The 11,934-nt window shown below is 41.5% G+C and overlaps 1 protein-coding gene across 3 annotated transcripts in view; it reads right to left on the minus strand.

Annotated features, from left to right (window-relative positions):
- The window catches only part of ATP10D (ATPase phospholipid transporting 10D (putative)), a 108,517-nt gene that overhangs the window by 19,873 nt on the left and 76,710 nt on the right, over positions 1-11,934 (minus strand). For all 3 annotated transcript variants that reach the window (XM_043572722.1, XM_043572724.1, XM_043572725.1), the window contains 4 exons: positions 11,295-11,401; positions 9,548-9,674; positions 7,295-7,479; positions 2,752-3,061 (listed from right to left, as the gene is read on the minus strand). In XM_043572722.1, the coding sequence (XP_043428657.1) occupies positions 2,752-3,061; positions 7,295-7,479; positions 9,548-9,674; positions 11,295-11,401 (729 nt within the window). The remainder of the gene's footprint in view (positions 1-2,751; positions 3,062-7,294; positions 7,480-9,547; positions 9,675-11,294; positions 11,402-11,934) is intronic.

Here is an 11,934-nt window from a genome sequence, read left to right on the forward strand (position 1 = left end):
TAGGTCTGCAAATGACCTGGAAGCCAGTTAAAGAGAAATGAAGCGCGGCATCCCACTGCCATGAGGAAGGATTCCAAATTCGACACTTAAAATCCTTAAAAATCCTTCCCGCTAAGGCAACCTTTCTGGACTTATCTTTTTCCGTGCCACTCACTTTACTTTCAATTTTCCAGATATTGGAAAATTGGCTCCTTCCAGCCACCACTCATGCAGTTTCCGTATCCTGTAACACTGCCCTCACCACCCCACCTCACGTGGCTGGATTTCAATTGCTCTTGCCCTCAGCTTAGAGGTCAGTTCCTCTGGGAGATCCTTCTCATCCTCCCTTTAGGTCAGATGCCTCTTCCTTAGACTCCGGCACCACCCTGCGTTTCTCTATCATATGATATTACGACTGCTACATATTTCTTGGTCTCCCCAACACACTGGCAGCTTCTTTTTTTTTAAATTTTTTTTTAACGTTTATTTATTTTTGAGACAGGGAGAGACAGCATGAACGGGGGGAGGGTCAGAGAGAGAGGGAGACACAGAATCTGAAACAGGCTCCAGGCTCTGAGCTGTCAGCACAGAGCTTGACTCGGGGCTCGAACTCACGGACCGTGAGATCATGACCTGAGCCGAAGTCGGACGCTCAACCGACTGAGACACCCAGGCGCCCCACACACTGGCAGCTTCTTAGGAGAAGTATTACATTCCTGTTGGTAATGACCATTTGTTGTCCCCAAATGCCCACTGATCATTCACTGTTTTCTGGTAACAGTATCCTGATTTTGCTTGGGAACTCTGAGTCCATGTGGTTTATTAGGGATGAACCGAAAACCCCAGATGTAGGACAGCAACTCACCCAGGTCTAGACAATTAGCATCGTCTGTTTCCTGGCCTTGGTGATTGGCTCAGAGATGGGCACCTGACTCCAATGATGTAATTGACATATCCAGAAGTTCTAGCCTCAGGAACATCTGGATCCAGGGGCTTGAACAATTCATTCATTTATATGTTCATTCAATAAGACAGCTGAACAAAATTCCACTCTCATCCTGATTCTTTACTCCAGCAACTTGAAAAGAGTTGCTATCTTTTCACTCAGGTTGCTAACAGGATAGGATGTAAACCTAGGAATTTTTGGCAGCTGTATCAGCAAGCACGCTGAGGGGAGAAGCTACCTGAGACTGAAAGCAATCCAGGTAAAAATAGAGGCTACAAGAGATGGCTGAGTCCTCATCTTGCCATTTCTGAACACTGCGGTATCTCAGAGCTTAATCTCACACAGCTTCTCTCTTCCATTTATACTCATATTTTGGTGGTCGCATCTACTAGCCAGACATTAAGTATCATCTAGGCTTATAATTCCCCAGTTTGTATCTCCAGCCAATCCCTCACTGCTAAATTCCAGACTTCTAAATTCCAGACTTCCTATCGAGCTGCCCACCTGACACATCCCTGCTCAGATCTCTATGGACCTGTTCAAATTTCAGATGCGTGTGTCCCAGTTCCTGATTCCCCTGCCCTCCTGGTTCCATCCCTCTGCTCTCAGAGACAAAAATCTTCTTGTTTCCTTTAACGCCTTCTATCATACAACACATGAAATTCATCAGCATGTGTCACCAGCTCTTTTTCCAAACCATGTCTATTAGCTGACCCTGTTTCATGTCTCATCTGGGCTCAAGCCACCACCACCTGAATTGCCTGAATTATTCCAGTAGCCTCCCAACTCTCCATTCCAGTAGCCTCTTTACCTATGTCCTTGCATCCAACAGTTACTCTCAACACAGTAGCCATGTGATCCTCTTAAATTTAAAGCAGATCATTTTCCTTCTCTGTTCAAAGTTCTCCCAAGACTCCCTACCTCCTCAGATACAAGCCAAAAACGTATAATGGCCTCCAGGACCCTACGTGATTTGGCCACCTGCCACCTCTCTGCCCATCACTCACCTAGAAAACTCTTCCCTTTGCTCAACCTGCATGGGTCTTGAGGCACCCCAAATTTAGCCCACAGTCTTCACTTTCACTGCCCTCACCAGGAATGTTCTCCCCTCAGATCTCCATGGCTCCCTGATCATTCTCTTCAAGTCTCTGCCCACCTGCAAACTTCAGAGATTGTCTCTGAAAAACATTTAAGCTAGCAGCCCCCCTCCCTCCCCTAGTGCTCTACGTCTCTGCTTTATTTTTTTTAATAGTTTGTCACTATCTGATATATATGTATGGCTTTTTTGTTTTGTTTCATTTTTTACTATATGCCTTCTAGTGGATATAAGCTCCTTAGGAAAAAGTACTTTGTCAATTTATATACTCCTTTATCTCCAGTGCCTAGAAAAATGTCTGGTACACAGAAGGCACTCGATAAATATTTGTTGAATGAATAAATAAATGATTTGTTCATGTCCCTAAATTTAACTTTTCTGAAGGTAGAACCCCTAGATTTTTCAGTTTTATGATTCAGTACATTTACCCTCCTTAACTTAGTTGATTTGGGGATCTCACATGTAACCCAAAGTCCTACTATGTTGTTCTCCACATCACATCCCTACCATGTGGTTCGAAGCAAGTGGTCAAAAAGGTGATGAAGGCAAGAAGGGAAGGAGTGGAGGATAGGGAGGAAGCAGAGAGGAAAGGGAGAAAGAAAGTGGGGGAGGGAAAGGACAGACAGACAGAAGGGTAGACAGAAGTACAGAAGGAAGGACGGAACAGAAGGATCAGCCCCTAGCGTGGCATGAAAGTGAGGAGCACGCGGCCGGTTCCATCCCCACTCACCGATGGCCAGCGTCATCACCTGGAGATGGTTGCGCACCAACTTCACTACCTCGCTTTTCTGCAGGGGGGTGGCTCGGCAGCAGACCACAGCTTGACAGCAGGCAGTCAGCTCCAGGAACTGCTTCTGCAGACTCTCCTGCAGGGCGAACTCCAGGGTCTTCCCATTGATGATGAGTCCAGCCCGCAGCCCTGAGTCCTGTGTGGCTGGGGACTGGTGTAAGCCCTCACTTAACAATGCTTGCTCTGGACAGGCTGGATTCTTCTTCTGAAGTTCCTTCAAAATTGTGCTCATCAGCATCTCACAGGCATCCTTGAAACAAGAGGCAAAGACACTTGGCCTTAGGGCTCCCTTGGTGGCCATACCCAGCTAAATTTATCATTGTCATTCTTTAGCAACTGCTGTATAAAGGCAACCCCAGGTACTTCCTCAACCCGTTACTTTTGAAGACCTCCCAGCTTTTCCACAGAGATCGGGGGGGGGGGGGGGAGGAGGGAGGAGATCAGTTAATAGGATGGAAGAGACCTCTCATCCCCAATTCTGCAACTAAAAATAGCTGAGAATTTATTTATTTGTACAATTTACCTTCTCAAACAGTGACTCCCAAGAGTTCTTTGGTCTTTTTCTACCATTTACTATCTGCTTGACATTAGGAAAATTATGTAACCTCTCTGAACCTCTCAGCTTTCTCATCAGAAAATGCAAATGTCTACACATTATAACATCATTGTCAAGAAGAAGTGAAATAATGTGTGCAAAGTTCCTAGTGTAAGGCATGACACAGAATTTAAAAAATAATAGTTACTATTTTTATCTTCTTTTGGACTCAACATTCATTCATTCACAGTGGTTTATTGAGAAACCACTTTGTACTAGAAAACATCCTAGGCACTGGGGATTGGCCAACGAGCACAAGAAGACCCCTGCCCTTATCGAGCTTATGTTCTGGTTGGGATGTTTTCAGTGGTGCTTGTCACGTTTGGTCTGTGCACATCCCTCCACTCTCTTCACCCCACATAGTTAAGAAGTACCATGAAGACAGATATCATTTTTAATTTACTTTTGAAGCCTTCACAATGCCTGAGAGAGGGTCACATCAGACACTCAATAAATACTCATTGGATGGATTCTACTCAAGAAGACTGACAATAAAATTACCCAGAAATTATTGTGTCAAGTGACCACTAAGGACAGAGCCTAACAAAATCCACGAGCACTGCATTTAAGTTTAGACATTAAGACTGAAAGAAAAAGAAAAAAAAAAAAGACTGAAAGAGTTCATTCGTAAGAGATCCCCTCACTCACAGGTCCCATACATGTCACTCTGATCCCATACATGTCAAAAGCTTCTGAGGAAAAGTATACAAAGGTGAATCAAATATGCCCTTTATAGGCTCAACATATAATAGTAAAAAGTTATTTTAAAAAACCTTCTAGAGTTTGGTTACATTAAAACGATATATTCAGATGGTAACATACCCTTGAGTCACTGAAAATCAGCGAGTCTATTAACATGAGATGATACTTAATGGCATTTGTTAAGTGAAAAAATACAATTACAATACTATACGATACATAACGACAGTCCTTGTATGCTCAGGGTGCACAGAATACAGGCTTGAGTAGAAGCCCTCTAAAATATGAACAAAAATTATCTGTAGTTTTATGTTTATAGAATGATTATAGACATTTTTATCCTCTTATTTGAGCATGCATTTAGTTCTATAAATTACGTTTTCGTTATAGAAATACATATATACACTCAATTTTCATTATTTGCAGATTCCATATCTGTGAATTCACCTACTTGCTAAAATTTATCTGTAATCCCACAATCAATACTTGTAGTGCTTTCATGGTCATTGGTAAACATGCACAGATAGAAATTTTTTGAGTCACGTGATATGACTCCAGCCGAAACTGAACAAGGTGATGCTCTATCTTATGTCAGCTCCTGTACTGTAAATAAGTGTCCTTTTCACTGTTTGGTGACACATTTTCTGTATGTTTGTGCTTCTTGTTAATTTCCCTGTTTAAAATGGCCTCCAAGCATAGCGCTGCTGAAGTGCACAGTGCTGTCTAGGGGTCCTATGTACTAGAAGGTTGTGATTGGCCAAAAATTCAATGTTATAATACATACAATAAATTTTTTTTAAACAGAAACACGCATGGAACAAGGTTCTATATTGATTGGTTGACACAATGTTGTGACCAGAGGCTTATGGCAACCTAATACTACGTTTGGTTCAGTATTCACTAATACAGCATTTGCAGCAACTGTATAGAACTTAACTCCACGAATAATGAGAATAACTACAGATAGATATAGATTATATAATATGTAATTCAATACAAAATGTATGCTTGACAAGTAATCAGCTGTGAGTAGACAAACCACAACCTTTTGGAGTTTCAGGCTATAAAAATGAGGATAATTTTACCTGATCTGTGTCCTTGTTGTAACTGTCCAGTAAGATCACGAATAAGAAAGCCTTCTATGGATTCTAACCAGCATGAAAATAAAGTTACTATCTCAGGAAAAAATTATAAGTGAAATAATAAAAACAAAACTTAAAAATTAAATGCTGAATCCTGAAAGGCCTTTATATATCAAAAGGCAATAAAGAATCCAATATATAGTTATATTAACCTTTCCCCCCCAAAAAAACAGACCCAGGACTTTTATGAGAATGGAAACTATGTAAAGTTTATAAGTGGCGACATTTACTGTAATCTAACTTGCAGATTTAGGAACAAGAGTTGATAGAAATTTGTAAAGCTGAAGTACTACACTACAGAAATGACCAGATATTCTACTGGTTTCCAGGTGGCTCACTTAGAATGTCACAGAAGCAATTTCTTCACTAACTGGCCAACCAGGTTCCGTGATCTTTCTTTTTTAATTCTTAGCATCTCCTGATGGATAGAGGAGAATGGGGGAAAAAAATGAAAATAATATAGTGACTTAGCCCCTACTATGTGCCTGGCATTTTATATGGATGGACTTGAGTCACCATAAAACTAAATTGTGTTCACTGTGCTCTGTTAATTACCTGGAAAATTCACATAGGTGGAACAGCTTTTGATAATTTAAAAAAAAATGTATTTTTTGCATTTAGAACAGTCCACAGTGGATACTCTATAAAGACTTCTTGAATTGGTAACTTTAAATATCTTCAACTATAATTGTGTATTTACAAATAAGCTCTATGATCCTATGGATTTTACTGCTCATAAAAATGTCAAAGTTGAAATCAAATAAAAAGAACTGACTTCCTTTTCAATGGTAATTGAACCCTTTCTGACAGGTACTACATGTTTAATTTATAGTTTATATTTTCTCATTTAATGCCTACAATGACCCTATGAAATAGATGTTACTCTCACATCACAGGTTAGGGAAAAGGTCCAGAAGAAAACTCTACAAGGTCACATACCTGATCACTGGAAGACCAAGTAAATGAACCAGGGTCTTACCAGCCTTAGGGCACATCCATTTTAGTGACCAAAATGACTAATGACAATTTTCTTGTGCTCAGACCTGGCTGGTACTAGGAGCTGGCTGGAGGTTGTGGTTATGGGTCTCTGGATCACAGCCAACTGCCAAGGAGAACCCACCCTGTGTTGAAAAGGAAAGTTCTCTTTCCTTAAAATATATGATCTGGTTAGGTATTGACTGAGGCCCGACCATAATAACATGGCTAACCAAACATGGCAGCCTGTGACAGCCCCAAGATGTGATCCAGATGAGAAGCTCCAGAGGATTTCTGAGAGGCGGGTTGCTGGCAGAGTATGGATGCCACTGATAAAGTCTGACTTTGAGGAAGGAGGGAGAAAGGTTTTCCAAGCTAATTAAGCGGCATGCACAAATCTCAGAGGTTATTACTATACTGGAAAATTAAAAACAAAAAAAAAAACCCATTCAACTCATTAGAAATTTGTGTTAGAATTTAATGGGAGATGGGGCAGGGACAATTATAAAAAAAAAATAATAAGCTGTATCCAAACCTCTTAAACTCCTTAAGGAAAAAAAAAATTTTCCCTTTCCTTAAAACAGTTCTACAAACTTGACATTCTCAACGGTACTATCTAAGAATTACCACTAGAGGGCATAATTATCCCAAGAGTCTATTTTTGGAATTAACCATAAAAATACCAATTTACTCACCTAATTCTGACAGAAATCATCACTTCCCCTCAACTTGAAACAGAGGTATATTCCTGTCCAAGAATTTGACATAGTTTTTCATTATGGGCTAAATCTTATCAGATCCCTGGAAATCCAATGGGGGGTAAGGGAAAGCAGATAGAAAATAAAAAGGCAACTTTCTATAGCAACAATTTCTTTGAATCATGTTAAACCATGAAGCCTTTAGAAGAACTATGGTACCTTCCCAAGCACAAGCTAGGTTGCTGGATAGAAGAAGTAATTATCAAGGAGCTAATGGTTATTGGTTTTTTTTTCCTCCTTCCATTCATCAAATCACAAATGCTCCCTTGGCTATGGAAAAAAAAAAAAAAAAGACTCAATCTCATTACACATACTTTACTCTGGGTATTGAGGATAAAGAGCTTGTCATCTGGCTCCAGTAGTTTGCATGCATAAGCTATGTTGACAGCTGTCTCCTGCTTGTCCCCTGTCAGCATCCAGATCTTGATGCCGGCTTTTTGAAGGGCTTCTATAGACTCGGGGACTCCCTCCTGCAGACGGTCTTCAATGCCAGTAGCACCTAAAAGATAGCCAAAGTGCAACAGAGCCTGTGAGAAACTGAAGCCAGTAGGAGCTCACCTAGGCTATAAGTGAACTGTATCTGTTTGTCAACCCAATCCTGAACTACCCGAACTGTGCCAGCAGCTTCCAGAGATTCAAAGAAGTGTGGACCCAGACCAAAATCATATACAAAGTAATATTCTGGGAGGGAAGCCTTAGGAATCAATGAGCTTATTAAACTTACTTGTTTTCCTTGTGGCTAGCTTTCCTCTCCGTAAATTGAGGGGGACTTGTTTCAGTTACTTATGCAACCTTTCTCTAAGATTTTGTAATTCTGTGACACTCCCAAGGGTAAGGACAGGCTTTCAAAGAATGTTCTTGCCAATAAGTGGCTTATATTATGAAACAGCACTAAAAATAGATATTAGAAGTCCATAATTCCTTTTGCTAAAACAACCGGGGCCAGGTAAGTTTTGGAATTCAAATTTTTTCATATTTTATGAAGGTAATATAGTGCATCTATCATATTTTGAAGTATCTGATAACCAAACATATTAATATTTCTGTGGAAAACTTTCAAATGTTCACACTAGTTAGGAAAATAAAGACTTACAAAAGTTTATCAGACCAGACCTGATTTTTATAGCCAAATGAGTTCTGGCACTAAACCCACAGAGCGTTTTTGAGTTTGGAATTTCAGACAAGGAGAGGGAGACCCATACAACTGATGCTGTCACAAAGAAATGACGTAGGACAGCACTATTACTCTAGTGACTCGACACAAAGTGGGATCATTGTTTTTCTCTGAACCAGAGGAGTGGAACTCCGATGCTGGTCTCTTGCTATGTTAGCACTTAGATTAGAATCTAGATGTCCAGACTCGGAGACAGTGGTTCTCAACCTTGGCTGGCTCAGCATTCCTTGGGGATCTTTTGAAAATTCCAATGTCCCAGTCACACATCAGACCAACTGAATCAGAATCCCTGAGAATAGGATGCAGGTTTTTTTATTAAAAATTTTTTCTTAATGTTTATATATTTTTGAGAGAGAGAGAGACAGAGTGCTAGTGGGGAGGGGCAGAGAGAGGGAGACACAGAATCTGAGGCAGGTTCCAGGTTCTGAGCTGTCAGCATAGAGCCCAATGCGGGGCTCATACCTATGAACTGTGAGATCATGACCTGAGCCAAAGTCGGACACTTAACCAACTGAGCCACCCAGGTGCCCTTTTTTAACTTTTTTTAAATGTTTATTTATTTTTGATAGAGAGAGAGAGTGCATGAGTGCGGGTGAGGGGCAGAGAGAGAGGAGAGGGAGGCTCTGAAGCAGGTACTGTGCTGTCAGCAGAGAGCCTGACACGGGGGCTCAAACTCACAAACTGAGATCATGACCTGAGCCAAGGTGGGATGCTTAACCGATTGCACCACCCAGGTGCCCTGCACTAGTATCTTAAAGTGCCCCAGATGATTTCAAGGCACAACTCAGACTGAGACAAGAGGAGTCGTTTGTGCAACTTTTACCAGCAATCAGGAAGTAAGAGAAGAGAGAAAATTTCATTGGTCCAGTTGCAGGTACATACAAAGCACACAGGCCCTGTTGCTAGGTAGACCCGAGTTTCTCCGCAGCTCTATCAGCTGTTAGTGTGACTTTGAACAAGTCAATGAGCTGCTCTGTGCCCCAAGTTTCCTCCAAATAATTTAGAGATTTGTTGTGAAGGTTCAAAGAGACAACACATATTAAGTACCTTATCCAAGGCCTGGCAAGAAACTTAAGCTGGAAGTCCTCTTGAACCAGGGGGAACCAGGATATTTATTTGACTTGGTATTCTAAGTTAAAGTGATAAGGTTTTAAATGATCTTCTTAAGGACGACCACCCTGATCCCACCATAAATGGGAGTCTAGTTCACTGCAGCGGAAAACAGAATGAAAAGAATTGAAAACCGGGTAGAGATCAGACTGGACACGGTAGACAGAACTATGTGCTCTATTAGATCAAAGTAGGGGGGAAAAAACCACTGGTGAATAACTTACTTAGAGAGAGCCAGTGTTTTTCAAAATTTTCCATTCAGACAACACAAGAGTCTACCTACCAAGTAAAGTTAGCTTGTTCTCCAACCTCATGGCAGATTCAAGGAGTAACTCTTCCCTGTGGTCAATGCTGGTTTCTGCTAAAAAGTGGTTCCTCAGCCACTCTGCGTATTCAGTGTCACTCATGACCTAGGGGGGTAAAAAGAGCTATGAGACAGGCCAGATCATCTTGTGGGATCCCACCAGGACTGACCACTAGCTGAATACCAAGCCATCAACCTGTTTTCGGTATTCCTCTCTCTAGACATACTTATGCCAGGTTCTCACACCACCTGGTTACAACCTTCCCAAGCTCTATGGTCAGACTTCTTTAACACTGATAATGGATGGACACGATAGCTCAGTAGTTCTTGGAAATTCTAGGCATCATACATGATGAGAGTGGGTTAATTTCTTTAATTAACCCAGGGGGTACGCAGTTGGAAGAGGTCTCCACGTGGCAGTTAAATCTAGAAAGATTCTTTTTTTTTTTTTTTTTTTAATTTTTTTTTTTCAACGTTTATTTATTTTTGGGACAGAGAGAGACAGAGCATGAACGGGGGAGGGGCAGAGAGAGAGGGAGACACAGAATCGGAAACTGGCTCCAGGCTCCGAGCCATCAGCCCAGAGCCTGACGTGGGGCTCGAACTCCCGGACCGCGAGATCGTGACCTGGCTGAAGTCGGACGCTTAACCGACTGCGCCACCCAGGCGCCCCAAATCTAGAAAGATTCTAATGGTGCAGTTGAGAAAGTGGTGTCAGGACTGCTCAGTTTGAGGTATTACATAGCCAACAGCACCGCTAATATCTTTTGACGGTTAGTTTGTGGAGTTAGTTATTTGTAAAGGTGAAAAGAGAGAGGGAGCTGTATGAGTGGAGCAAGGAAGTACTCTTCCAAAAATATTAAATGAAATTCCTGGAGAAGGAACCAATGATACATTTTCCTCTTTCTTCAGGTTGCCATAGAGGGAGATATCCACATTTTGGTTCTCAAAAAGCAACGTGAGGTGGAGGGAGTGAGGCAACTTCTCTATCTACTTATTCTCACTCACAAGGTAATCTGATTTAGGAAAATCTGACATTTATTGGGCTGCATTTTTATCAGGGACAGGATCATTCCACTTGAAAAGGCAGCATTCTCTCCTTTTGCTTTCATCTTGAAACTCTCCATTTTTCTTACAACTTTGTGTGGAGCACGCTTTTGATTCTATATGCAGCTGGGTGACTAAATAATGACTAAGAGTCTGCAATGGATCCCAGCTTCCCTAATGCAGCTCGTCAGAACTAGAATTTGAAAGATGTGCTAACGTTGATGGCACTATAAATTTCTACAGAAATGAGCGATCCCTACATTTGTCTTAGGTGCTCGCTACAATCTCCAATTCAGGCTTCCTGGAGAGCCTCGTATTTAAAAATTATAATGGATGGCAACTAATGCACTGATACTTTGATCTACCTGTACATCCCTGTCTTTCATACTCGCTAGAGCCCAGAATGACACACGGAAATCGATACTCTGGTTTCTAACACAGCACATGAGAACTCAGAGAACAGAACTTTTAGGTACCCTTGTGGCTTGTTCTCCAAGCAAAACACTACTTTGGAGAACAAACTCCAAGCAGCCAATACATATGGAAGGGAGAAGCTGTGAACAGAAAGCCCATGATCCAGGGGCTTTGCCAATTATCCAGACCAGGGTTTGACACATGCTCGCCATTAAACGATGGCTACACGGTGGAAGAATAAAGAAGATGCGCCTGAGAGCCTCACCTTCTTCGCTATACATAACGTGCGTAGGCCTCGTTTGGCATAGTCGTCCAAGTGTTTCTGGGTTTTCTCTCTTATTATCATCTGTTGTTTTTCCAGACTTGCTCCATCTGAAATAATTAACAAAACACAAGTATTCCCTCCAGGCTGCCCAATTAAAGACAAAGTTTTACAAACAATGGTGGCTTACCCCACAACAAACAAAAGACCTTGTAGTTTTGAGTCCCAACTGTGCATTTATTAAAGGGACCCTCAGAATAAAGCTTTCCCTTGTTCCTTCCTCCCTGGGGAAAAGCACCATGAACTTAATACAAACACCATTCCCACACCATCAATAACGGTAGTAACAGTAACTATAATAATGCTATCTGCCATTCACTGAACACCTGCCATTTGGTAGGCACTGGACAAAGGCTCTCCATATACTGGATATGGCATGTCATTAAACCTCTGAGGAACCTACAAAAAAGGTACTACAATCCCCATTTATTGAACACTTAGGCACAGAGTAGTAGGTAACTTTACCAAGACATAGGTCAGATCTGCACCCAGGTCTGTATAGCCCCCAGACTTACATGCTTTCTCACCAAATCCTAGGCAGCTTCCCCTACTTTGCCAAGTGCAGCTGATCCCTCAAATATCC

Source organism: Prionailurus bengalensis, chromosome B1 (assembly GCF_016509475.1).
Source record: "Prionailurus bengalensis isolate Pbe53 chromosome B1, Fcat_Pben_1.1_paternal_pri, whole genome shotgun sequence".
Lineage (NCBI taxonomy): Eukaryota > Metazoa > Chordata > Mammalia > Carnivora > Felidae > Prionailurus > Prionailurus bengalensis.